The 25,735-nt window shown below is 33.8% G+C and overlaps 3 protein-coding genes across 4 annotated transcripts; all 3 read right to left on the minus strand.

Annotated features, from left to right (window-relative positions):
* Positions 1 to 315: 315 nt before the first annotated feature.
* Positions 316 to 2,072, minus strand: LOC107037728. The gene has a single exon (XM_015256436.2). It carries the CDS (start codon positions 2,059 to 2,061, stop codon positions 661 to 663), a length of 1,401 nt encoding a protein of 466 aa, XP_015111922.1. The 5' UTR covers positions 2,062 to 2,072; the 3' UTR covers positions 316 to 660.
* Positions 2,073 to 2,159: 87 nt separating this feature from the next.
* LOC107037729 (alpha/beta hydrolase domain-containing protein 17B) lies at positions 2,160 to 9,142 on the minus strand. Its single transcript, XM_015256437.1, has 3 exons — positions 7,622 to 9,142; positions 4,312 to 4,444; positions 2,160 to 2,256 (listed from the first exon to the last, which is right to left on the minus strand). The coding sequence occupies exons 1-3, from the start codon at positions 8,257 to 8,259 to the stop codon at positions 2,173 to 2,175; spliced, it is 855 nt and encodes a 284-aa protein (XP_015111923.1). The 5' UTR covers positions 8,260 to 9,142; the 3' UTR covers positions 2,160 to 2,172.
* Positions 9,143 to 12,770: 3,628 nt separating this feature from the next.
* Positions 12,771 to 25,511, minus strand: LOC107037760 (deubiquitinase DESI2). Of its 2 annotated transcripts, none has more exons than XM_015256493.1 (6): positions 25,419 to 25,511; positions 21,677 to 21,856; positions 19,991 to 20,063; positions 19,559 to 19,652; positions 19,122 to 19,263; positions 12,771 to 18,117 (listed from the first exon to the last, which is right to left on the minus strand). In XM_015256493.1, exons 2-6 carry the CDS (start codon positions 21,797 to 21,799, stop codon positions 17,941 to 17,943), a joined length of 609 nt encoding a protein of 202 aa, XP_015111979.1. In that variant the 5' UTR covers positions 21,800 to 21,856; positions 25,419 to 25,511; the 3' UTR covers positions 12,771 to 17,940. The 2 variants fall into 2 exon arrangements, with proteins under 2 accessions (XP_015111979.1, XP_015111980.1); XM_015256494.1 differs by lacking the exon at positions 25,419 to 25,511 and adding an exon at positions 24,093 to 24,177.
* Between the last annotated feature and the right edge of the window lie 224 nt (positions 25,512 to 25,735).

Raw genomic sequence — 25,735 nt, forward strand, 5'->3', positions numbered from 1 at the left:
TATATTTTTTCTCAATTTATAATAAATATTTCACAATCTTGTGAGACAGAAAAATTTCAGGCAAGATAAAAAGATCTTTTAAGATCTTTTAAGATCTTTTAAGATCTTTTTATCAGATAAGGATGAGAACTCGAATAACAAGTCTCGACGAAATTTCCCAGCGAAAATATTATTGAAAAAAATATTGCAAAACAAAAGAATCTGAAGAGGTGAGAGAACCTTCCGAAACCCTTCAATAAAATTTTGACGCCCATTTATCTCTTGATCTTCCCAAAGCAAAACAAACTAAAAGGTTTCTAAATCAAAACAAAAAAATCTCGACGAAATTTCCCAGTTCTTTTTAATAAACTCCAAAATATTCTTCAAAAACTGATTGTAAAAGAAAAGAATCTGAACAGGTGAGAGATTTCTTCCGAAGCCCTTCAATAAAATCTTGACCCCGATTTACCTCTTGATCTTCCCAAAGCAAAACAAACAAAAAGGTTTCCACCAAAGAAAATTTCTCTCTGCAATCTCCTCAAGTTTTTCATCAAAAGAAACACCAAACTTTACCCGAAAATTTTCAACTCCTCCCCAGCACTTTCTTCAAAACCATTAAAACAGAATTGAATTCCTATCATTCAGAATCACACTCCCCGTAGATCCCAAAAAACCCAATAATTAACACTTCGTCTCAAGATTAACCTTGGAAGGTGTCGTCAGTCCCCCAATGCCATTAAGAACTTTCAAATCCGGTGCTGACAGCGACAAATCATTACTCGTTGAATTGTGTTGCTGTCCAACATCATCGAGAGATAGAATTTCAGTTCCAGTTGGTGAGTAACTCATGGTCGTCGTGGCTTCACTAGTGGGTGAAGTGACACAACTATCCCCAACGCTTCTGCTACGAGGAGTATGATGTGTCTTCTTGAACTGATCAATATTGAGTGATAAACTGGCTTGCAGAGTCATCTTCTCAGCCTCAGTCTTCTCCAGCCCAGGTTCAGGGAGACGTCCTGGACTCTTGGGTCTGACAGCATGCAATGGACTCTCTGGGCTCAATGTTGACGAAGAATTGACATTATTCCCCAGAATTTTGGAGCTAGCTGCAAGCCTGCTAGCACACGGTGAATATTTCGACAGATTAATGGAGATATTATCAGAGCCAATAGTCAAAGACGAACGATTGGACTTCTTATTGGGACTTATAGCCTGACTCTTCTTCTTCTTGAACGATCCCCTGTCCACGGAAAAGCTCTTCTCCTGTATCTTCTTGCTCTTGTCCTCATTATCACAAACAACAGTGCCCTCGCTGTTCTTCTCATTCGTCTTATGCGTCATCGATTGGCTCTTAAAGTTCTTCCCCCTCCACAGATATATTTTCGTTGGATTCTCTGGTTGGCTGGATGCTGATGCCACTGGTGATTTCTCAACATCCTGCTCATTCGTTCTCTTTCCCTTATTTGATGTTATCGATGTCTGTGAGAATCTCGATGCCCTACTGCATCTACGTATTTTACTTATTTTAACGCACTGCGATTCAACAGCCGATTCAATTGAATTGAAATTCACCTGTACAGCAACGGTTTTGCTATTTTTAATCTTACACTGCTCAATGCAGTTGATTTTTTTCTTATTCATATCGTGTGAGTATACTGATATCGATTTATCTGGGCACTGAGAGCAATTTTCAACCTGTATTTTAACGAGTATAGTGTGAGCAGTCTCATGTCCATCATCGTTATCACCAGTTGTTATGATTTTTTCAAATATCTGATTATTATCGTCAGCAGTGCACGATGATGCATCGCAGAATAATTTTTTATTCTTCTTTCTACCCAAAATATTACCAATTTTTTTCTGGGTATTTTTAATCTCATCAATACTGTCTGTTTTCAATGATTTATTTGTTTTTTTAGTAATGCCAGACTGGATTCGTGGATAGAATTCAATTTTCATTTTATCATTTGAGTCTTTTATTATTTTTTTATCATCACATTTGACATTAGTCTGCTCCTCGCATATGAAAAATACTTCGTCACTGGAGACGGGTGAAGGCTCATCATCGTCGCATATCAACATAGCACGACTTATTGTGTTTATGTAGTTTGATATTGAGTCGTTATCTTTATTATCGAAATCATCCTCACCTTCACCCTGTCCTCCCTCCTTGTCTGGGAGGCTCAATTTACGTCAGTTTACTAATTCAACGCTTACGAAGTGTTTCAGTCGCTCCAGGTACTGATTGTAGAGCTCAACGTCGTTGTGACCAGCTCCCTGAAATTATTTAGGGGCTCATTATGGGGTGAATTTCATTTATTTCATTAGTTTTATCTTTGGGGAGGTCTTTTGGGGGACGTGAGTTGCTTTGAGGGCTCGTTATGTCTATTATTCCTGGATAATTGGATAATTCGAAATTGAATTTATTATTAATTCAATATTTTCGAGGTGTTTCACATGAAAACAAATCTTTTTTTTTTCAAATCCATGTCTTTAACAACATTTGATTTAACTCATTTGATGTATATTTCTTTCTTTCGGAATTTTAAGAATTCCTCCTGAGGGTTTCTAGGTACGTGAGTTGCTTTCAGAGGCTCATTATATCCGTATTTTTTTTGTAATTGGATAATCCGAAATTTAATTTATTATTAATTCGAAGTTTTCGATGTCTTTCACAGGTAAACAATTTTTTTTCAAATAAATGTCTTAAAGAACAAGTTTGATGGATATTTCGTCCTTTTAGAATTTTAAAAATTCTTCCTGAGAATTTCTAGGGACATGAGTTGCTTTGAGGCGCTCATTATTCTTGAAATCTTTTTCAAGATTGAAAAGACGTACTATGAAATGAAAAAAACTCAAGGGCTCGAGATTCTTGGATAGTTCGAAAATGAATTTATTATTTTAAGGCCCCGGTGGATTATCTTTCGAACGTTATGTCGATTGTTTTTCCATCTTTATAGTGTAAAATATATCACAATTTCCATTGAATTTTACGTCACACAGGAGTCCCTGAAAATTATGATTGTACAATCAAAAAAAGTAGAAAAACTGAACTGAACATTTTCAAAGAGCGTTTTTAATAAAGATTAAGAGATATAAGTCCGATAGAGAGGAAATAGTGAATGGATAATTTATCATGGTAACTAACGATCTGACAGCCATTGACTACTGTGACAAATGACGATCTGACAGCGATCAAATACATTAAATTATTAATTTGCAATTTCCTCCCTATTGGGTTTATTTCCCAATATTATTCAAAAACGCTCTTTGAAAATGTTCAGGTATTCTTCAGTGTTTTCTTGATTGTACAATCATAATTTTTGGAGACTCCAGGGCTATGTAAAGCTGAATAGCAATTGGAGATCATTTCAGATTATCAAATTAAAAATAACAACCAAGATCACGTTCGAAAGATAATGCACCCGGGCCTTAATTAAAAATTCTCGACGTCTTTTCACACTTAAATAAATCTGTTTTTTTTTTCTTTTTTTCAAATAAATGTTTAAAAAACGAGATTGATACATATTTTTTCCTTTTGGAATTTTATGAATTACTCCTGAGGGTTTTTAGGGACGTGAATTGCGTAGAGGGGTTCATTATATTTATTATGCTCGAATATTTAATGAGGGAAATTTCCCTCATTAATTATCAATAAGGTACTTTTAAATCAATATTTCTGAATTTTCCATGAGGACTCTCAGAGCAGAACGAGAATGAAACTCTTTTCTACAAAAAATTCGGTTTTAGATTCTGAAATAATTATGGAAAACAATCTGGTCTGGTTTTATAATTGAAAAGATGAATAAGTAAAGGTATTTTCTGATTTCTGGAGATTTTCGTAGCCTTCTACAAAAGTAAAAGTCTGTAAAAAGAAATCTTTTTTTTTTAAACCATGAACTTCTACACTAGAAAGGCATTCTGCTTCCTTTCAATAATTCAAACAGTAATTTATAATTCATAGAAACATTGGCTGTTACACCTGTCAATGAGAACATTTCTATCGACCTGTTAACATTATTCCCAACCCCATCCGGAAATCTTTAATTCTCGTTATCAATAAAAGGCATCAGACCTCCGAAAATCCAACCAAAATGAAATATTCAGTGATATCATCATCAATTCCAGATAAAGTGGATTAAATCGCGTGTCGCTAAGCCTGTAACTGCGGAATAATTGAAGGAGCCTCAATAATTTCCAATGAAATTCCAATTTCCTCAACTGAAATTTATCGTCCAACTTTCTGACTAATTGCAATAATTAAAATACCTGAAACTACTTATGTCTCGGGGGAGCAAACTTGGCTGTTGAAACATGAAAAGGATGCATTACCTCAACCCACAGAGGCTCCACTGGCCTGGGACACCTCTCGTAGATTGCCAGTCCATGACTGATGTTGATTACGTCGTCCTCTGTACCGTGAATCACAAGAACTGGTGACATTACCTTCGGCACCTTGTCTATACTGTAATTGATAATTTAGGAAATAATTAAATACTATTTTTATCATTTTTTAACTGTTTGGAATCAGATTTTTCGTGTTGCTATTAGAATTATTACTATTTTTTGTATGGAAATTAACTGAATCTTTGGAGATTTATTGCAATGGGAAAATAGCATAATTCAAATAAATTATTCAATTATAATCATTGAAATTTATTGGAAATCTGTATATATTCCACGATGTTTCAATCAAAAACCTGAAGTAGTAAACGAAAAAAAAATTGTGATTATTCTCTGAATTCTCAGTTTTCCTCATTTTTCATACGAAAAAAACATTTCGTTTCAATAAATCTTATAAACCACAATTTTAATACATATTTTTCCCCTCATAATTCACAGAATTCCTCATTTGATTTAGGAAATCGTTTTTCCTCATTTCGAATATTAATCACATCGGAAACAGTTTTCTTCTATTCAGAAAATGTAGTTCTCCCTTTTGAGACTCTAATCTTCATCAGTACAATGGGAAAAAAATCCTCTTCCCCAGTGTATCTATTTCTGTCTTCTTACCTAAATCCTTTTAAGATAATAAACTAACTGCACTGAAACCTCTGGACTTTGATAACTTTGTAACTCTGTGTTCTATGAATAGACAAGAGAAAAACACAAAGTTATTCTTTTGTAAAAGAAATGGTGCAGCATTGTCCATCTTTTGAATTTCACAATTCGTTGATATAAATAGAGAAGTTTGTCTACTTTCAGAATGCTCACAGGAATGAATAATTTTAATGCGCAATACTGAGAGATGTTTTTTATAGAGGATTTCACTAGCTTTTGAGAATCTCTTTTGCCACAGCTCATTACCAAGATGATTTTCTGGACAATTTCATAATTATGTCGGTAATGAGCAATTTTGAGGGAAAGTGTCCGGAGTTATTCCTCCGGTCATTTCCCCCGACACCACTAATTACTGAGATAATAAGTATAATTATTATCATCAGGCATTTCTCTGTTGCAAATCCAATTTTTCACTTTTTGGAAATTTTCATTGTATTGTATATCCACTGAAACTTCGAGGGAATTCGTCAGTAAAAAACTGAAATTTTATGGAAAAATCAATAGAACTTGTAAATTTCAGTTCAATTATTCCATGAAAATTAATAATCAGCAGGAAAAATTCAGCATTATTCGGTGTTGAATATTCATATTTTGATTGAAGATTCAAGTTCAAAAATTCTCCTTTTTCTGCTGCTCAAAAATTTGAAATTTCATTGAATTTTCGATGAGATCTGGAATTTTATTATTTTCCATTATATGAATTTCTTATTCGGCTTTGCGATCATCCGTAATTCCTCAGATGTTAGTGAGGTACATTTTTCTTTCGCGCTATTATTTGAATCTCATCAAAGTCGAACTTTTTAACACTCAGAGAGGGACGCAATTCGCTATACATTCACTTCCAGTGGTTCAGGAAATGAGATTCACAGATCAACAATGTTTAATTAGTTTATTTTTTACTTCTGAAACGAACTCCATGTAACTCTCCTGAAAACTACTAGTCAACTGTTCATGAAATTCCAATTTTTTTACAGTGAAGGTCAAAATTGCATCTTGTGCACATTTTACATTTGATGTTAACTGCGAAAGCTTTCATACATCTATGTTATCTTGAATTAGTTGACCCTGTAATTGACTTTATATTATTGTGTCTATACACAGACGTAAACAAATAAAATCCCCATAGGAATCTTTTCCCTATCTTTCATTCCCTAGACTTAAACACGTGGGCTATTGCATTGTTTAATAAAATAAGTATAGTTATTGTTGCTAATAAATTAGCAATTTGCTTCGGAATGGATTCTTTTTGTTTTCATTCTTATTTCACTGTTCTATTCTTTTATTTTTTCAATTCATTGTACTATTATCAATTGAAATGTCTAATAATTCTACATTCAAACCCTTTCAAGACTCGAATTCGTTTTCAGTATAGTTTATTCAAGATTTAATCAGGGTTTATTAATAAGTATTCAACATGATATATCTATCTGGTACCTCAGTTTAATAGACATAGGGATTTTGGTAGAAAAAGCTCATGACGATAACTTAATAAACAATGACCCTATTATCACCATTTTTCAACTTGATTAAGAAAGCATTGAAATAGACTTTTCAAGCTCTGATTTAATTACTATTACTGATAATTCTTTGAGTAATCATGAAAAACCCGATTTTCTCTTTCAAGTCCAATAAACAATGTGCTGTAACTTAAGGCCGAATTGTGCGACCCCCATCATATTCTGATAGAATCAAGAGGATATTGTTATCAATTTTTTGATAACAATATCCTCTTCAATTTCTTTGTCTATATTTTTTAGTCTATATTCATGAAAAAATTCATGAAATTCGATTGATCTCTGATAACAAAATTTCGAAAAAAAACGAAAAAAAGACCACATGCTGCACAGCGTCATATAATTAAGGTTTGCTCATGTGCATATTATTTATCCAAATCTCTAAATCCCTTAAATATTATTAAAATTTCAATACGGACTCTGTGTAATTCATTACGATCGTAATTTTGAATGTCGTTACCACATGCGATAATTAATTCATTATGTATATTTTATTCGCTTGGCCTTATTCTGTACTATTACATTTGGATTGTCCTTAGGAGGTCAGTTTGTGCCCCAGGACAAATACAAATTTTAAATAAATAACTAAATAAATACACACATACAGACACTTATTGGACATATTTATTTTCCCTAACACAAAAAACTGGAAACTTAAATTTGAGTGATTACAAAGCTTCCAATTGAAAGCAGCAAATAAAATCCTCTCAGAAATCTCTCCACCTTTCTCTTCACCTTGAATTGCCGTTTTCGTTTTTGTAAATAAAAACGTTTAAAAACCATTATTTAACCTTGCGTCTCATGTGAAAATCTCCAAAAGTTGTCCTTAGGAGGTCAGTTTGTGCCCCAGGATAAATAAAAATGTTAAATAAATAACTAAATAAATACACACATACAGACACTTATGGGACCTATTTATTTTCCCTAACACAAAAAACTGGAAACTTAAATTTGAGTGATTACAAAGCTTCCACTCGGAAGCAGCAAATAAAATCCTCCCAGAAATCTCTCCACCTTTCCTTCCCCTCCCAAACCCCCCTGCAAAGAAAAAAGCCCTCAAAACTCACCTCAAAAATGCATCAAAGAACCAAGTTCTCTTGGTATTAGGAAAAGCGACCCTCATCCCAGACATGAGTGGCGAATGAAGAATAACAGCTCCAACCTCATATCTAGCAGCAAGATCAACAGTGGGCACAGTCCCAATGCTCTGTCCATACAATATAATATTCTCAGGACTGATTCCATACCGTGTTCTGAGCGCATGCCAGGCAGCATCAATGTCAGCATAAAGATTCTTCTCAGATGGTTTACCACCACTCACCCCATACCCCGAGTAATCATAACTAAATATGTTACAGTTGATCCTGGAGCCGAGACCCAAGTAAAAACTCGACATTTGCCCAAGATCAACAGCATTACCATGGGAAAATAAAATAGTGAATCTGGCTGTTGCTGAGCACCTCACAAATAGACATGCTATTCTATTACCACGTGATGTGCGTGCGTAAAATCCCTCGACAGACTCCTTCTCCCTCTCCGTGTAATGCCACTCGGCCCGTTTCGATAAAGATATAGCAAATTTTGAGCCCTCATCCTCGATAAAACTGTACGTTGGCTCTGGTGGTGCAAATGCCAGTTTAGCAACTATCCTGGACGGACAGGGTGGACAGCAGAACAACGAGCAGAACTCACTCAATGAGTTCATGATTGTCGCTTTATCCAATTTATTGAGCACAAAAACACCTAGAATTACTCAAAACCAAGTGCACTGACACCACAACTCGATCTCTCACTCGCGGCGCATGTGGGTTAGGTATGTTTTATTTCTTTGTTCTATTGCATCTCTCGTCATTTAAAATTTTTCATCAGAAGTTCATTATCACTGTTCGCTCACGGAATTTCATTCACTCCAGTTTGTTCACTCCGCAATGTTTGTCTATTTAGCCTAGTTATTTTTTTTTCTCTCACGCATGCACGGAAAATAACACAACAGAACAGATAAGAACAAGGATTCACTGACGCTTTTATTATCTCCCAGTTCACGATGTTTTTACTCTTCACTAACACTCGAGGTTACTCCGATAATTTTGGGGAAATGCTCTTGGCATTTTCTTTATTCGGTTGTCTGCGGGGCTGAGTTTATTTAGGTTGAGGTAATGTTCCTGCCTCACTGAACACAAAGTCACAATCAAGCCCTGGTTGATGCTGATCCTGTTCTGTTGTTGCTGGTGAGTCAGCCATGACACACGATTAGTGTTTTCATTCTTGGTTGGCTATTTTACAGCGTTGCATTTCCTCGAGAGAACGCGGTGTTGCTGATAGAGAGGGAATCGGTTGTGGTTGGGATTTGATTTTTTTCGGGGCCCTCGGTCATGCACTTGGGAGTGGACACCACGAGTCGATGCACTTCGGGACGAGTGGCTTTTATTTTAGTTGGGTTTTCCTTTTTTCACTGGCGTTTATTGCGGGGTTTGCGGTTTTTTCGGGGGTTTGTTCGGGCTCGGGGATGCGGAGCGACCCCGGGTTGTGACACTTGCTCGGAGAAACTCTGGGTGTTTTCCTGCGGCTTATCAGGGTGATAACAAGCGATGTTTATCTGACCTGCGGACTCTGGGGGAGATTTCGCTGTGTTGATGGGAGTGGGGAGTTTTGGGTTTCACTAGGGAGGGGCCGAGTGCGCAGGTCCGGCGCCCTGCGCACGTCAGCAGCGGGAGATATGAATCGTGAGGGGTCGGGGATCCCAGGGTTTGTGAATATATTTTTGAGGAGATCCAAGTATGTTTTACAGTTTGGGGCAGACCACAGTTTTGAAAATTTTGGATAAAATCATGAATATTCTGCGCTATTAAAATTACATTTTGCACAGAATTATAATTTTTTTAAACATTCTTTGTTTATAAATGAATAGTTGAAATTGTTTAAACTTCGGAAAATATCATTTTTTTAGGCATGAAATCGATTTCTCGTAAAACCCTGAATATGAATAAATTTGTTAGAATTCCAAACAAATGATTTTTATGGTGGAAAATTGATGGTTTATAAATTATTTATAGAAAATGCTCGTCATTTTCAAAAATTGTAATTTTTTAATTATTCCATAAAATTGATGTGAACACGATTACGCTTGAACAAATTAAGATAGGAAGTTGAAATTTCGTGGGCTTCTAGCTCTTACTATATAGCAGGCTGGGATTTCAGATGGGCGAAATCGAATCAGTAGTTTTAAAGATGTTCAATTTTTTTATAAAACTATATTGTGCAATATCTCAAAAATTATTCATCCGATTTCAAGTTTTTTTTTCAAAATATTCGTCTTGATATCTCCTATCTAGTTCTTTCAAAATATATATACCCGTTCCTACAAAGTTTACGAGATATTGGCGTTTTTCTATTTTTCTTGTCTTTGTCAAAGTTGCTTTGACGTTCCAAACATGACGTGAGAGAAGGATGTGGTAAAGTTTCAAAATATTGAGGACTCGTTTGTATCATTGAGTTGCACTCCTGTGTAAAATTTCAGATTGATCGATTCAATACTTTGTTAAATAGAGTAGTTCATGTAAAACCCGTTTTTTGCATAAAATGACATATCGTTAAAATTACATATCTCACGGGACTTCTTCAATTATACGATCTAGATCACTCTCGATTTTTTCCAGATTTTTCCTGCATCTTTCAAATTTATCATTATGACGATTTATGCTGGTGCGGCGCGACCAACAGCGTTCCTCACTTCTGCGCGACCAACGGAGTGTTAATCACGATTTAGGGGAGGAAGGGCCACAATGGGGACTTTTGATATTATTTTTAATGTTCCTAACTCAGAAACAAATTCATTAATTGAGATCAATGTAAGCTCATTTCAAGGGGGAAGAATGTTATTGTCCACGGAAACAATAATTATCCCATTTTATTAACAATCCAATGAATTATTGAAATTTCAAAATAAATAGTGTCCATTTTGCCCCACTGGCCTCTGTTGTTTAGTATTTTTTTTACTTTTCCTCTCGTTAAAAACCTAGAACTCGTTGTCATTTGCTAATTATTACGCAATCGTCTTTGGAACGAGAGTACAGAGCTCTGAACAATTGTCAAGACAGCACTGTCGATGCATACTGCATCACTAAGTGACACACAAAGCATCGCAAAGTTCACAAGCGATCGAAACACCTGTTGTAATGCGTCTCTCATTGACCTCTGGATAAAAAAAACATAAGAAAAAAAATTACACCGACAAAAAAAATATTGAAATCGGATATAACAGAACTATAGTTGATCAGTTTCAGCGTAAAAAGCAGTGCCGCAGTCTATTCCCGGTGTTAAGTCAACTGTAATACAATAACCTGGTTCTATTATGCAACATTTTAAAATGCATATGGGTTTAGAATGTCATTGCAAAGGAAAAGAGAATTTATTAATAACTCGCGGAATGTCTGTAGTATTTATTAAAAGGAGGGAAAGCAATTATAAATAACAGATGTGCGACGTATTTCCATATTTAGCGTTGGAGTTTCTGAAATCCAGACGTTTGTTTTTTTCATTTCCTGATTATTCCACCGCGTGATTGTTGTTTTCAACTAGTTTGAGGATTCCGCGGTGATTTCATACCTTTTCGAAAATTACTTGTATTTGTGAATATTATTCAAACGATGCGTTGAGAGAAAAACAAGTGGGAAATTGCTTTCATCACAACATGGTCAATATATTTTTCCATGCTGACCTTCACTTTCCTCGTCCGGGATTGGTGTGGGCCATTTAAATTTGAAAAACTTGAATTTTTAAAATTATGTCATCTATTATTTTCTCATCTTTTTTCAGTAACTTTTATAATCAAAACACCCCAAAACAACTTCGATTATTATGTATAAAAAAATGTAACATATAGGGACGAGCGGGGCAAAATGAAACAGCCGAAAAATTACTATTTGACGCAATTCAAGCAAAAAAAATTTTTTTATCAACTTTTTTTATTATTGGGAGTACTGATAAGAATAATAATTTTCTATTCGTCTTACAATTCAATTGATTATGATTCAATTGATTAGATTAAGCCGATTACATTTTTCTTCTTTCATTCGATTGAAATTTAGCATCACATTTTCCTTTTTCCCCCTCTGGGTCTCCCCCTGGTCCTTGCTCTGGACTTTGGATTTTGCTGATTCATTTTCTTTTCAATTAATTCATTGACAAAATCTTCGCCCGTCAAAACTTTTCAATAATTTTCCATTTGACTAAATGGAAAATTATTGATTATTATTCTTATCAGTAGGAGAGGGTCAGGCAAAATGGGAAGTGTTGAGATCTTTTCCAATTGTCAATATCTTCATTTATAAGTGAATATATTGACAACTAGAGAAGATCACGAATCGTTCCATTTTGCCCCACTCTTCCGTAAGTATACATTTAAATTCACTTCATACTGTTTATCATCAAAGTCAATCAACGCCATTTGAGAGTATTTTGACCCAATTTGTGGAATTTCGAAAAGAAAAACCTGAAACTAAAATAGATCTAGGACGAAACCCGACTTGCATAACGACTCAAAATACTTGTTTTGATTATAAGAGTTACTGAAGAAAGACAAGAAAAATAAAACGTGACATAATTTTGAAAATTCAAGTTTTTCAACTTTTTTTTGAAAATTCGGTATTGTGAGTACCTAGGGGTTGAAAAAAAAATCCTCAAAATATTCTTATACATGGTAAAAGAAGGAAAATTGTGACGTATCATAAATCAAAATCGGATGAATAGAATTGGAGTTATATTGAATAAAAAAACGAAAAAACAAAGAAAAAATCATATGTCCGAAATAGGCTGTTGAAAAAATCTGGAAAATTGAGAGATAGTTCTTCTAGTCTCCCAATCGTAGAAAAATCGAGATCAATTGCCAAGCGAGTGAGGGTTAGCTGTTGACTCATTTGACATAGAACACCTCATCATACTGGGTCGATGTAACACAAAAAATCCAAAATTTAAACTTGAATAATTACAAAGCTTCCATTCGGAAGTAATAATTGACAATATGGCATTGTTAATTGACTATTGAGTAAATAATTCTAAATTTCATAAAGAGGATTGTCGTTTGGAAAGAAAAAAAAATAAAAGTGTCCGGAGATCTCGTGACTCTCAGAATGAAAAGGTCTATTCTCAAAATTTTTCCGAAAAAGGTCACCATTGGATGAATATCTTTTCTACTTCCATACCAAAAAGTCCACATAATCCTTTCCATTTGTCTTTTATTACTATACCTTCATGAGGTTAATATACAATCGTAACAAATTACTCTCACATCACTACAGATCATTAAAAAAGAGAAAAAAAAGCCGGGCTTAACTTGTCACCTTCGCAATCCGATATTCAATATTATTACTTAAATAATGTCATGAAATTCATAAACTTTTCATTACAATGGATCTGAACAATAATTTCTAGTATTCAGAAATAATACGTCTATTCATAGTTGGCAGTCTTCATACTCCCATGTTGACAAAATAACTCAGGGTAAATCTCAATAACGGATCTATGAATAAAATTTACTATTTTCCTCGGTTTTATCATATTAAAATGTTAATTCATGTAGTTCTGTATTATTCATTCAATCTCGACTATTTATCCTGCAACAACTGCGTTAGAAATACTCTTACTCATACAAACCCCTAATATTCTTAATCATCTACCAGTTGAACGATAAAAATATCGAACTATAGTGACTTGATTGAGGATGTCATGGGCATTTCATAGGTTGTTAAAAAAAACTTTTTTTCCTGGTAGAGGACAATTTATGAGCCATTTCTGCCACGATTTCAACCCATCAACCCGAATTGAATATCGAGAAAATGAATAAAGAAGATGTAATGGACGAACACTTTCTCATGGGATCATATGGGCGCGGAGAGTCAAAATATCTCTCTCATTTGCCCCGGTCTCCCATTTATTTCGCCATCATCACACTCAGTGCATCATTTTGCATTGCCCCCTATTTTTTCAATTTTTTTTTTTATCCCCTGAGGGACAAATTGTCCACTTGAACTCATAACGCCATAAGGGCCCGTGTATAAGGCTCATTAATGTTTATTCAATTCTTCGATAGTTACGCGGTTTGACGTGTTGAAACCGTCATCAATTTTCATTACATATTTAATGTCAATTTTTTTTGTCAAACATTTTGAAAATTCGTTCATTTCGTGAAATAATGAAGAGAATCAAGTCCTCTTATAGCATTCGGAAGCGGAAATTTCTCCGGCCTTCCAGCAGAATAATTCTTGTAACTCCAACCCTTTTCATTATCTCCGACTTCCTCGTCATAAAAAATCATGTTCCTCTTCATTCACAGAATTTCAAAGAAGATAATTCAAACCTGAATAAATTAATGCTTTCTATCTTCTTTATCCCGTACTAGGGTCCATAAAATTGCCCTGAAAACACAATTTTTATCTCCCCACCTCCATTTCCAGTGAAATAGTTCATTTCACACAGCGAATTTTGAGATTTTTCTTAGAGAGTTGACAATCCCATGACATCCTCGAAGTAAATAAATATTCGAAGTCATTGAGACACTCAAACTCTCTGAAGTAAAGTTGAAAAATGTGCGCACAATTTATTGAGTGATGATAAACACAACAAAACATAAAAAAACATGTATGACATTAAAGATATTAATGAATAATAAGTAAATATGTTGGACCAAGGAGAAGTAAACACATTTTTTATTATCTTAGAGTCTTATGGCGATTCTTTGTTAATTAATAATCAATAATTCACTTCTACGCAACATGCATTACCATTCATCCTTAATTTAAATTTCACTAGGTTTTTTTTTTCTTTCTGTAACAAGTTTTATGCGTCCGACAACGATCTTCGAATCGACTTTCTGTCTTTATGTGTAGAGAAATAATAAAAGGAGGCAAATCCAGAAATTGAAGCGGCAGGCAATTCCCCAAATGAGAAAACATCACATGTGATCTTAACGAGAGACCGCAGTAGAGTTTTAAAATTGCGCGGGCTTTTATTCATTGCGCTGATGGATTTACTACTTCAGTTTTGATGTAAAAAAATGATGAAAAATTGGGTTTTTATTTTTTTTCATTTATGGAATCTTAAAATTGTCCTCATGACATAATTGTCAATCGATTGACTTGAATTTTCGTTTACACATACAGAATATATTCATAAATACAACTAAATGAGGCTTTTTGAAAATCTTAATTTGTTGTTTTTAGATTTTTTTCCTCGAAATTGCTGCGAGTGAAAAATATGAAAAAAAGTTAATATTGAAGTACATAGAGGATCACTAAAGTATGAATTTTTGCAGATTTCTTTCATCATTTTTCTCATTATATTTTGAGTAAATGATTTGAAAAATCGGAAAAATTTCCTACTCCAAAGATTTATTATGTTGAGTTTTACTAATTTTTCAAATGTTTCAAGGCAGCCAATTTTGAGAAAAAAAAATCCAAAAGCTCAAACAATAGAAATTTTTAAGAAAGCTCATTTAGTTGTTCATTAAAATCTCACTCCTCTAAAGCCTCGTTCTGATCAATAAAAAAATCAAACTTAATTTTTACAGATTTTTTGACATTAAAACTGAAGTGAACTGAGAAAAAAAATATCTTTGCCAAATATCCATTTACTTAAGAGAAGTATTTATTTGTTTAATACCGCATTTCTCCATTCGAGTCATTTTCAGGCAATCCTCATTAGGTTTTAATTTTGCTAATTATACTGTTCCAGAAGATGATCACAGTTATTACCTTGAGTGAATTCCTTCAATAATTATTCAACATAAAAAAATTAATCAAAATTGTTCCCTCTAGAAAATAAGAAATTTAGAAAAAATTAAAAATCATTGAAGGAGTTCATCCAAGTTCATGTGCAACATAGTCATCGTCTACAGCAACATGATTGGTATAATAGAAATCTAATGAGGCTCGTCTGGGAATGACTCGATTGGAGAAATACGATTTTGAAAAAATAAATGTTGCTCTCAAGTAAAGGAAGATTTGGCCAAAATAATTTTTTTTCTCTTAGTGTAGTAAACTCATCAGCATGATCGATGAAGGCAACAGCGACATTAAAATTTCAGTGGATCTCCCTTTAAAGTTTGTGAAATTCTTTAATAAAAACTCTTGAATTTTTCGAAGCCCTCACGAACGTATGGAAAAAAAGTGAAGTGAAGTGAAAGTCTAATAATTCATTCTTTGCATCTTGTTACATATCAAATTATCTTGACAATGGAGAGATCTAGTCTATGGAAAAATGTCAATAATCCTTTTTTTCTTCACTATCAAATTAATTTGCAAATTTAATCCAGACATGCGCAATAACTCATCACTTCACCAAAAATATACTCCTTCATTTTCAACCAATCCCCTGTGAAGTGCTGTATCATCATGCATCAAATTATAAACTAAAATGAATTAAATGCGTTAGAGATTAGAATCGTTGAGTTAATTCTGATGGCATTGAAGGGAACTTAACTGATTAGATAATTAATTGTGCAGAAATACATAGTGGAATATTACAAATTGAGAAGATGAGCTAGAATTTGTACAGTTTAATTTTCTCATCAATTCAAAACGAGATATCAGTTATTCACTTGATCGAACTCATCTCCTCACTGCGTTCATCAGAAGTAATTGCAGTTAAACTGATAAAAATAATGAGTAAAATTTGTTGAAAATTTGTCGTGTCAAAGACATTGACGTTATCGCACCCCATCACAGAAATGTTCCATTATATCTTGCCAAATAATTTTAATTTACCCTTTTTATAATCTTCATTTAAAGTAGTGGACGCGTGAATTAGTTCACGATTAACTCATTGTGATTAATTTAATCATTCACAATAGTTAAATGGGTTATTCAATTAAAGCAAAGATTAACGTAATCGTATTTTTTGTTACCAAGAGAGACGAATTCATTATCAATTTCTCCTAATTCGTAACAATAAGGAAGCCAATTAATTCTTCATTTTTTTCTCCTCATGTCAATACCCGAATGGCTACATAAATCTCAGTCTCCTAATCACTTTGATTTGTAGGCATTAATTACATCGTTTTATTCACTATTAATCTTTCACTGATCAACAGATATTTTTCATTTATTTAATTTAAGTTCACCAAGAAAGGCATTGGATTTATTCCGGGGATTTTCATGTTTTTTGGTAATTTAGGGATAAAATTGACTGAATCGACAACTTTTTTGTTAATTATGTGATCATATCGGTGATAAGCCTTTTTCGAAAGAAGTGTTATGAATACAGAATATCTTGCAAACATTTCCATGATTTAGAGATTCAGAAAAAGATTTCAAAATCCATTTTTTAAGGATTAATTCTCTTAAAAAATAATGTCCTAACGAGTTTCTTTTTTACGGTAATTTGATAAGTGCAAATTTGGAAAGGAAAATTCTATCCATTAGAATTTCTTGTAGATTATTCCGCAAAGATTTATGAAAATGTCAGGAGAATTTTAACATCACTCATTACAGAGTTGATTCAACAATTAATGAAACAAGTATTGACAATTCAATACGTTTTCTCCACTTTTTCAGTAGTTTTGGCCATAAAAGTGATTGAATTGACAATCATTTTGTTAATTACGTGATCATATTGATGATGAGTATTTTTTTAAGGAAATGTCATAAATACAGAGTAAATTTCAAAGAAAATTGTTTGAATTCAACAATTTCAGATGAAATTTCATTGTTAAAAAAATTTACAGACAATATTTTTCAAATATTTCCGCAATTGATAAAATTAGAAAAAGATTTCAAACCCCATATTTCAAGAATCATGAAATTCCCTACAAAAGCCATCTCCTAACGAAATTTCTTTTCACAGCAATTTAAAAAGCTCCGATTATTAAATGAGAATTTTATCCATAAACATTTCCTCCAGATTATTTGACCAACATCTCTAAAAATGTCCTCTTCTAAACCTCTTCGTTTCTCAGATTTTCAAAAAATAATTTACAAAACTTTTTTAGAGAAAAAATTAATTGCCTAAGGACTTCTTACAGATTATTCTGCAAAAAATTCTGAAGCTACAACGAAATTCTCACCTGAAAGTCTTTCAATATTACTCATTACCGAGATGATTCAACAATTAACGAAACAACTATTGACAATTCAATTAGTTTTCACCCCATTGTTTCAAATTTTATGCTGCCCAATCAGGTTATGACTTTGAACTTCTCGACGATGGTTCAGCGATTTGACACATTTTGAGCCTCAGGAGACTAATCTGCTGTTTTTAATGAGCTATTTATCGGTTCTTCATTTTTAAATAACATTTCTTTTAAGATTTAAATAGAATTACGATTAATTTAGAACGTACGACTCCTGCGACATTTCAAAATGTTACATTGGCTGCCATCCTCGTGTGCTAAATGTTACAATGAATTCTCAGATGGTGGTGTACTTTCGTGATGGCTGACGTGACTCAGTGAGTGCGTCAGGGCATCTGGTGTCAGCCATTCTTTTGGTAGGCAGCGTTGGAGGAATGGAACACAGGAACTGAAGTATGCCAATCGATTTACCCATCCTGGTATCTCTTGTCCACACAGAATCTGAAATTTTTTATCAGTTTTATTCGTTCAAGTATTGATTTTCTTCCATCAGAATTACTGATGATGCAATACAAAATGAGATGATTCAATTGAATCAGGGAATTAATTTTTGGTGAAATCTCAAGAGAATTTTGTTTTTTTGTGAAGTGAGAACTGCATCAAATATTTCTAAAATGATTTTGCTGTCTCTTTGGTAATTTTTTATCATTCTTTTTCGTTGGAGAATTGATTTTTTTTCAGCAGATTTATATTTCCTGATGAAGTGATACGAAACGAGATGATTCGATTGAATTAGATAATGAGCTTTACACAATATCTCATGAGAATTTTGTTTGTGAAGTGAGAGCTGCAAAAAATATTTCTAAAATGATTTTGCTATCTCTTTGGTAATTTTTTATCTTTCTTTTTCGTTGGAAAATTGATTTTCCTTCATCAGAATTATATTTCCTAATGAAGTGATACGACGCGAGATGATTCGATTGAATTAGGGAATGAGTTTTCCACAAAATCTCATGAGATTTTTTTTGTGAAATAAAGTTACAGAAAATATTTCTGAAATAATTTAACTATCACTTTGGTAATTTGTTATCATTCTTTTTTGTTGGAGAATTGATTTTCTTTTATCAAAATTACATTCTCCGATGAAGAGATACAAAACATCATGAGATTTTTTTTGTGAAATAAAGTTACAGAAAATATTTCTGAAATAATTTAACTATCGCTTTGGTAATTTGTTATCATTCTTTTTTGTTGGAGAATTGATTTTCTTTTATCAAAATTACATTCTCCGATGAAGAGATATAAAACGATACGAAACAATGATTCAACTGAATCAGAAGATGAGTTTTTGGCAAAATCTCATGAGACTTTTTCTAGTGAAATAAAAGCAACAGAAAATATTTCTAAAATTATTTTCTCTATCTTCTTTGGAATGCCTAGAGAATTGAATTATCTCATTTCATCAGTTCATTACTAATTTCTTTCTGTGTGATTTATTTATTCACCTGTGTTAGTTGACCACTGAAGTGGTTGCAATTTTTGTTCATTAGATGGTACCTGTCTCCTCGAAAATCTTTTCCCAATTCCGAGACAATTCTCGTCACGTCTTCTTCTGTGAAATCCGTGTAGCCAATGTGCACAGATTGTCTGAAAAATGGGTTTATTATTCAATCATTGTTTTAATATTTAATCATGCAAATTATTTTGGATTTTTATTTTCAATTCATCTCATTTAAACTTATTGTGACAATATCTTTGATGAGAAGGGATTTAAACAAAATCACCAAAAGACCTTTTTTGCTGTTTTTGAAATGCCCTACAAAAAGGTCTTTTAGTGATTTTTTCCAAACCCCTTCAATCCGAAGATATTTGCAAAATAATGTTTATTCGACAACTGGATTATTTTAGAGTAATTCACTCAAGAATATCGCAATTCTCATACCTAAATCTGAATTGTTCACCAAGCTCCTCCGCATCCCTCGGAGATATCTCGAAAATTCCAGAGATTGGGAGTGAGTGGCCACCATACGCATATTCTAAACGCCAAAGAGGTCATTATTAATTTTAAGAAAGAAAGTAAAAAATTTCTTTATTTAGAATTTCCTTAGCTAGAAAAAAAACCGTCAATTCAGTGACAAAATGGTAAATCGTTATGAATCAATTAGAAAAATTTACTCTAAATTGTCTACTTATTTTGAAAACGAGTACTCTCAGAAGAAAATGTAAAAAAAACTTGTTTTTGTAGAGAATTAAACTTTGCAAAAACAAAAAGGTTTTGTTACATTTTTGCCTAAAATCACTCATTATCAACGACATTCAATACTAGAATAAATAATAATTATCGAAAATTGTAAAAAAATAATGATTTACTGACCAACTCCATAAATTTCAACCCCTGAATGGAAGACGCCCAGTCCAATTGGTGTGGTATACTCATTAATCCAGTACTAAAAGGCAAGCCAACAATAAACACATGTTTCACTCCAACAATGTATTCTAAGGAGAAACCGCATTGAAACGTTTACTATTTTAGTTTCAACGTAAAAAATTGAAAAAAATTGGGTTTTTATTTTTTCATTGATCAGAAAGATGCTTTAAAGAAATAAAATCTTCAAAAGTGTCCGCATGACGCAATTCTCAACCGATTGACTCAAATTTTGGTTCACACATACATAATATGCACACAAAAATAACTAAATGAGTTTTTTTTTTAATTTCTATTTTTGGAGCTTCTGGAATTATGTTTTTCTCCTTGAAAATCATGGAAATTTTCACTTTCTCAACCCCTACTGTACTCCTGTATCCCTTCTGAATTACAATAATAGCCTTCAGCTAGTAAATAAAGTAGTTTTTAATGTTATGAATAATCTGGAGTGATAAAGTTCAACTACATTATAAATCATTGAAGTATGAATTTTTTCTAATTTTTCGAATTATTTATTTGGCCGCAATGAGAAAAATGATGAAAAAAATTTGAAAAAAAAACATGCTTCAATGATTCACTATGTACCTCAAATAGAACAATTTTTCATATTATTTACCTGCAGAAATTATGAGAAAAAAAAATAACAAATCCAAAAAATGATTATTTTCAAAAAGCCTCATTTAGTTACATTCATGCATACATTCTGTACGTGCAAACCAAAATTAAAGTCAATCGATTGAAAATTGCGTTATGAGAACACTTTTCAAAATTCCATTCGTAATAAAAAAAATCAAAACCTGAATTTTTCTTAATTTTTTACATTAAAACTAAAGTAATAGTTTGATAAAAAAAGTGAAGTAGAAAACTCATCAGCACAATGAGTAAAGGCCACTGCGATTTTAACCGTAGTCTGGTCACCAAACGCGCGACCCATCGACTCTGGTCACCTCCGCGGGGATTCCCAGCCGTGTTATTTAAGCTCAAGCGTTGCCAAATTCACTCTGCACTGCCCGAGCGCGTTTAGCGAGTTTCCGGCAACGTCGCGTGATAGGCAATTTCATTTAAGGTACTTCCTCAGTGAGTTATACTTGGTCAAAATTTCGCAATAAACTGAAGACCTAAAATTTGGATCATATGTTGTTAAGGACATGTAAAAACGACTCCCAAAATTTCAAGTATTTTTTCCACGCGAATTTTTGAGATATCCATCGTCAAACATTCAATTTTTGTCTTTTTTAAGTTTTTATCGATGCATATCTCAAAAATTCACGTGGAAAAACTACTTGAAATTTTGGGAATCGTTTTCTCATGTACTCGACAACATATGATCTAAATTTTAGGTCTTCAGTTCATTGCGAAATTTTCACCAAGTATAACTCACTGAGGAAGTACCTTAACATGGGAAAAAATAATTCATCCGTTCGAAATAATTTGTTTTCTTTAGGAATTTCGAAAAATATGTTGTTATAAAAACTACTATAATTCTCTAGACACTTCAATTGACAAAGTCAATTTTTTTTTAATTTTCCCGGTTAGCCAGTCTATTGTAATTTAAAAAAAAAACAACGCGCTAGGGTTAAAATTTCAGTGCGGTTTCCCCTTAAAAATAATTCATCTTTCATTTTGATAGCTCACCATGTCATAGACATTGAGAATAATGGGTTCTCGCGCCATTTTTGGTATTAGTTCCTCGCTGTCCTGTGGATAGCCCAAGCAACTGGGAAACGATAGATTACATCCAAGACCTGATGAAAACATCACAGAGATACTTGTACCTGATGTGACCAGGTGGGACTACCTAAGTTCCAAGAGCACCTAATAAGCAGATACATTTTCTAATTACTCTACTGATTCTATGCACTGGCCCTCCTCTATTCATCCTCCTCGAAGTCTTCATAATGCCTCTTCCTACTTTAATAATTTCGCTCCAACTGTCTCGATTTTCTGATGGAATAAAAACGAAGGGGACCGAGCGATGAATAAATGTTCAAGTTCGAGAGATGAATCCGAAAATTCGTACAGTTTTTCTTTATATCTCTGGAGAGTGGGTTTAACAAAAAATGTTATAAGATCTTTTTTGTATGTCGTGAAACTCTCTACAAGAAAGCTATTCTGATATATTTTTCTAAACCACGTTCTTTTGAAGATATCTGTGAAATAATGTAATTCGTTTTGGATTCATCTTGACGTACCAGATAACTAATTAATTGCTTGATCTATTTAAATGCTAAAAAAAGGGAAATTTTTTTATTCTTAATCAATAAAAGAAATGGCAATTCATTAGCTAAAGCAGTGAAAGGGAGAATGATTTATAATTTAATTACAATTACAATCAACAGTAATGGATTGAGGGGTAGAGTAGCAAAACAAAAAAGTTCACTCAGCTTGAGAATAATTTTTCTGAAATATTTTTGAATCTAAGGGAAATGCTGATATTCAGTATTTTTGTAGATCTCATTTCGTTCTACAAAAGAGGTTTCAATACAAATTTCGGTGCCTCAATTACTATTCTTTAAGTAATTAACATTGATTTATCTCATTTCACCAATCAACTCTAGAATTAAACCTCATCCAAACGAACTGAATTTAAGAAATTCTTTACAACTCAATAATAAAATCCGGAAAACTCCTCAATTACTTCTTCAAGCTCTCGAAAAACAAAAAAGGCCCCATCCCTTGAAAAAAATTGTCTTAAACTAAAAGGAGCAAACGCCCACTATTTGATATTCATCAGTTACAACGGTGAAATGAAGAATAATTTATAAATAATTCAATTAAAATAGCAATCAACGGTGATAAATCCGGAATTCAAGTAGCAAAATAGAAATAGTTGAACAACCCCCTGCATCACACAAGCGTCAAAACCCCACTTGGAATCCCACAACTCCCTTAAGGTATATCCCTAGAAAACCCATTTTTCTTAAGATTATCGCTGTTTTTCATAAACCTCTCCATATTATAAAAATCCAAATCGACGTCTGGTGATGAAAAGTTGGTACTCGAAATAAAGAGTCACAAGGGTTATGAAGGTCAGAATAAGGGTTACAATAGTCAGAATAACAGCCATGAAAGTCAGATTAAGGGTCAGGAAGGTCAGAATAAGGGTCACTGTATCAGAATAAGAGTCACAAGGGTCAAAAATAACGGTCACGAGAGTCGGATTAAGGGTCATGAGGGTTAGAATAAGGATCACGAGGGCCATAAAGGTCAGGAGGGTCAGAATAAGGGTCACAAGGGTCAAAATAACGGTCACGAGACTCAGATTAAGGGTCAGGAGGCTCAGAATAAGGGTCATTGGGTTAGAATAAGAGTCACAAGGGTCAAAATAACGGTTACGAGTCAGATTAAAGGTCACGAGGGTCAGAATTAGGGTCATGAGGGTCAGAATAATGGTTCAAATCGGTGTCACAAAAGTCAGATTAAGGGTCCAAGTAACGGTAACAAGGATCAGATTAAGGGTCACAATAAGGGTCCAAATACGGATTATAGGGGTCAGAAACTAAAGTTCACAAGGGTCAGAATAAGGATCATGGAGGTCATATGGGGGTTGGCAAGCGAAGCGAGCAGAGGGCGTAGCCTCCTAGTAATGTTTATAATAATCTCCAACTATTGGAAAAAATTCTAACTAGCTATACTACACGGTTTAGAAGATAATAAATAATGGAATGCGGACTTCTAACACGCGAGGCATAGGCCAAACCGGATTTTGGGTCCTTCCGAACTTGATTTTTCCATCTTATGAGAAAATGGTTCTCACGATGTTTTTAAAAAAAACTAATCCGCGATAGATTAATAAATTCCGAATACGGTGAATTTTTTGTAAAATTTTGTGCTACATAGTTTCTGCGATATTCAAGTTAAAAAAATGGAAATTTTCTGAGAGCATTTCTCATTTAATTCAAGCAATTAATTAATTAAAAATTTCTTATTTGATTCAGATAGTTATTGTTGCTTGCATCAACAACACATGAGAATAAAAAAACTCAATGAGTTATGAGAATGCAATAAATGAAGTCATTTAGAATTCTTTCCAGAAATCCATAGGGACTACCTTTTGGGTGTTGTTGTCTTGGGATGTACCTTAATACCTCCAAAACTTCCAACATTACTGGCAATAGCTGCATCAAGCATCAACCTAAAAATCCTCAACATCTACAATCTAGTCTACCCCAATCACTCCTCCCCTTAATTAATAACCCTCCCAAATAATTAATAACCCCCAATAATCCCACTTTGAAAAAAGGCTTCGAGAAAAATTTCGCTGTCTGTTCCAGCTCCAAAGATATCCATCAAAAGCTAATCTTCAAGTAGAGAAGAGCCTGATAAAACGAACTGTCTTCTATCGTGAATATCCCTCAACCAAATGATTGGACGAATCAGCGCTCATTTTCAAACTCAAAAAAATATCTTGAAAATGAAAACAATATTGCCAATTGAAAAAGGTCCTTAAGTCACTTTCCACTGGATTAAACCAGAAGATGAACACCAAAAAACGCTCAACCAACTCATAAAAAAATATCTGTCACCCCAAAAGGAGCCAACAACCTCCCGAACCTCGTGTCGCACCCATCTCTCACAATCTCCCTTAAACAATCACCCTCTACACCCCATAAGAGCCAAAACCCCATTTAAACCCAACAACCTCTCAACACCCTTAAAACATCCAAAATCACTGTCAATACCTGCATCAACCCTTCACCTAAAAAACCTCAACGTTTATAATCTACTCTACCCCCAACACTCCTCCCTCCAACATTCCCAAATAATTAATAAAACCCAATAAACATTTTTTGGAGATCTCCTTTCACTCTACAAAAAATGCTTCAACAAAAATTTCGCTATTTTTCGCAGTTCCAAAGATATTCATCAAAAACTTATCTTCAAGTGCAGAAGAGCCTGATAAAATGAATTGTCTTCTATCGTGAATATCTCTCAACCAAATGATACGATTTGGACGAATCAGGGCTCATTTTCAAACTTAAAAAAAAATCTTGAAAATGGAAACAATATTGCCAATTGAAAAAAGTCCTTAATTCACTTTCCACTGGATTAAACCAGAAGATGAACACCAAAAACGCTCAACCAACTCATAAAAAAATATCTGTCAACCCAAAAGGAGCAAACAACCTCCCAAACCTCGTGTCCCACCCATCCCCCACAATCTCCCTTAAACAATCACCCTCTGCACTCCATAAGAGCCAAAACCCCATTTAAACCCAACAACTCGCTCAACACCCCCAAAACATCCAAAATCACTGTCAATACCTGCAGCAACCATTAACCTAAAAATCCTCAACGTCTACAGTCTACTCTACCCCAAAGACCCCTCCCCTCAACTATCAACCCCCAAATAATGAAGAACCCCCAATAAACATACCATGAAACTCCAGATGCTGCGAGATTACTTTCTCCAAAGATTCGAGAAAAAAAAATGTCTTTCGTAGCGACAAACAACATTCGTTCCACAGTAATCCAGTCTCCACAAGCCCCCACAAATTCCCCACCGCAGCCCCCAGACACCACTAATCACCCCAACAACTCCCACAGCCTCATGGAAAAAAAAATAACAATCGTTCAATTCGATAATTCACGAAGTGAAATAAACTGTAATGAATGCACAACTCGATTGCTCCGAAATCCGAGTCGTTCTCATGGGAATGAGCGATATGAATTTTGATCAGCTGTTGGCCGAGA

Source organism: Diachasma alloeum, unplaced genomic scaffold (assembly GCF_001412515.2).
Source record: "Diachasma alloeum isolate Michigan unplaced genomic scaffold, Dall2.0 Dall_scaffold_00269, whole genome shotgun sequence".
In the NCBI taxonomy this organism is placed as follows: Eukaryota; Metazoa; Arthropoda; class Insecta; order Hymenoptera; family Braconidae; genus Diachasma; species Diachasma alloeum.

Bases quoted from the DNA above. Each gene is read 5' to 3' on its own strand.
- LOC107037728 (XM_015256436.2), bottom strand. From the start codon at position 2,061: ATGTTGATATGCGACGATGATGAGCCTTCACCCGTCTCCAGTGACGAA.
- LOC107037729 (XM_015256437.1), bottom strand. From the start codon at position 8,259: ATGAACTCATTGAGTGAGTTCTGCTCGTTGTTCTGCTGTCCACCCTGT. The intron at 4,445-7,621 runs GTGAGTTTTGAG...TATCAATTACAG, and splicing joins TTCTTTGATGCATTTTTGAG to TATAGACAAGGTGCCGAAGG. The intron at 2,257-4,311 runs GTAATGCATCCT...AAATAATTTCAG, and splicing joins TGGAGCCTCTGTGGGTTGAG to GGAGCTGGTCACAACGACGT.
- LOC107037760 (XM_015256493.1), bottom strand. From the start codon at position 21,799: ATGTTTTCATCAGGTCTTGGATGTAATCTATCGTTTCCCAGTTGCTTG. The intron at 19,653-19,990 runs GTCAGTAAATCA...TTTGGCGTTTAG, and splicing joins GGTTGAAATTTATGGAGTTG to AATATGCGTATGGTGGCCAC. The intron at 18,118-19,121 runs GTGAATAAATAA...AAAAAATTTCAG, and splicing joins TCAGTGGTCAACTAACACAG to ATTCTGTGTGGACAAGAGAT.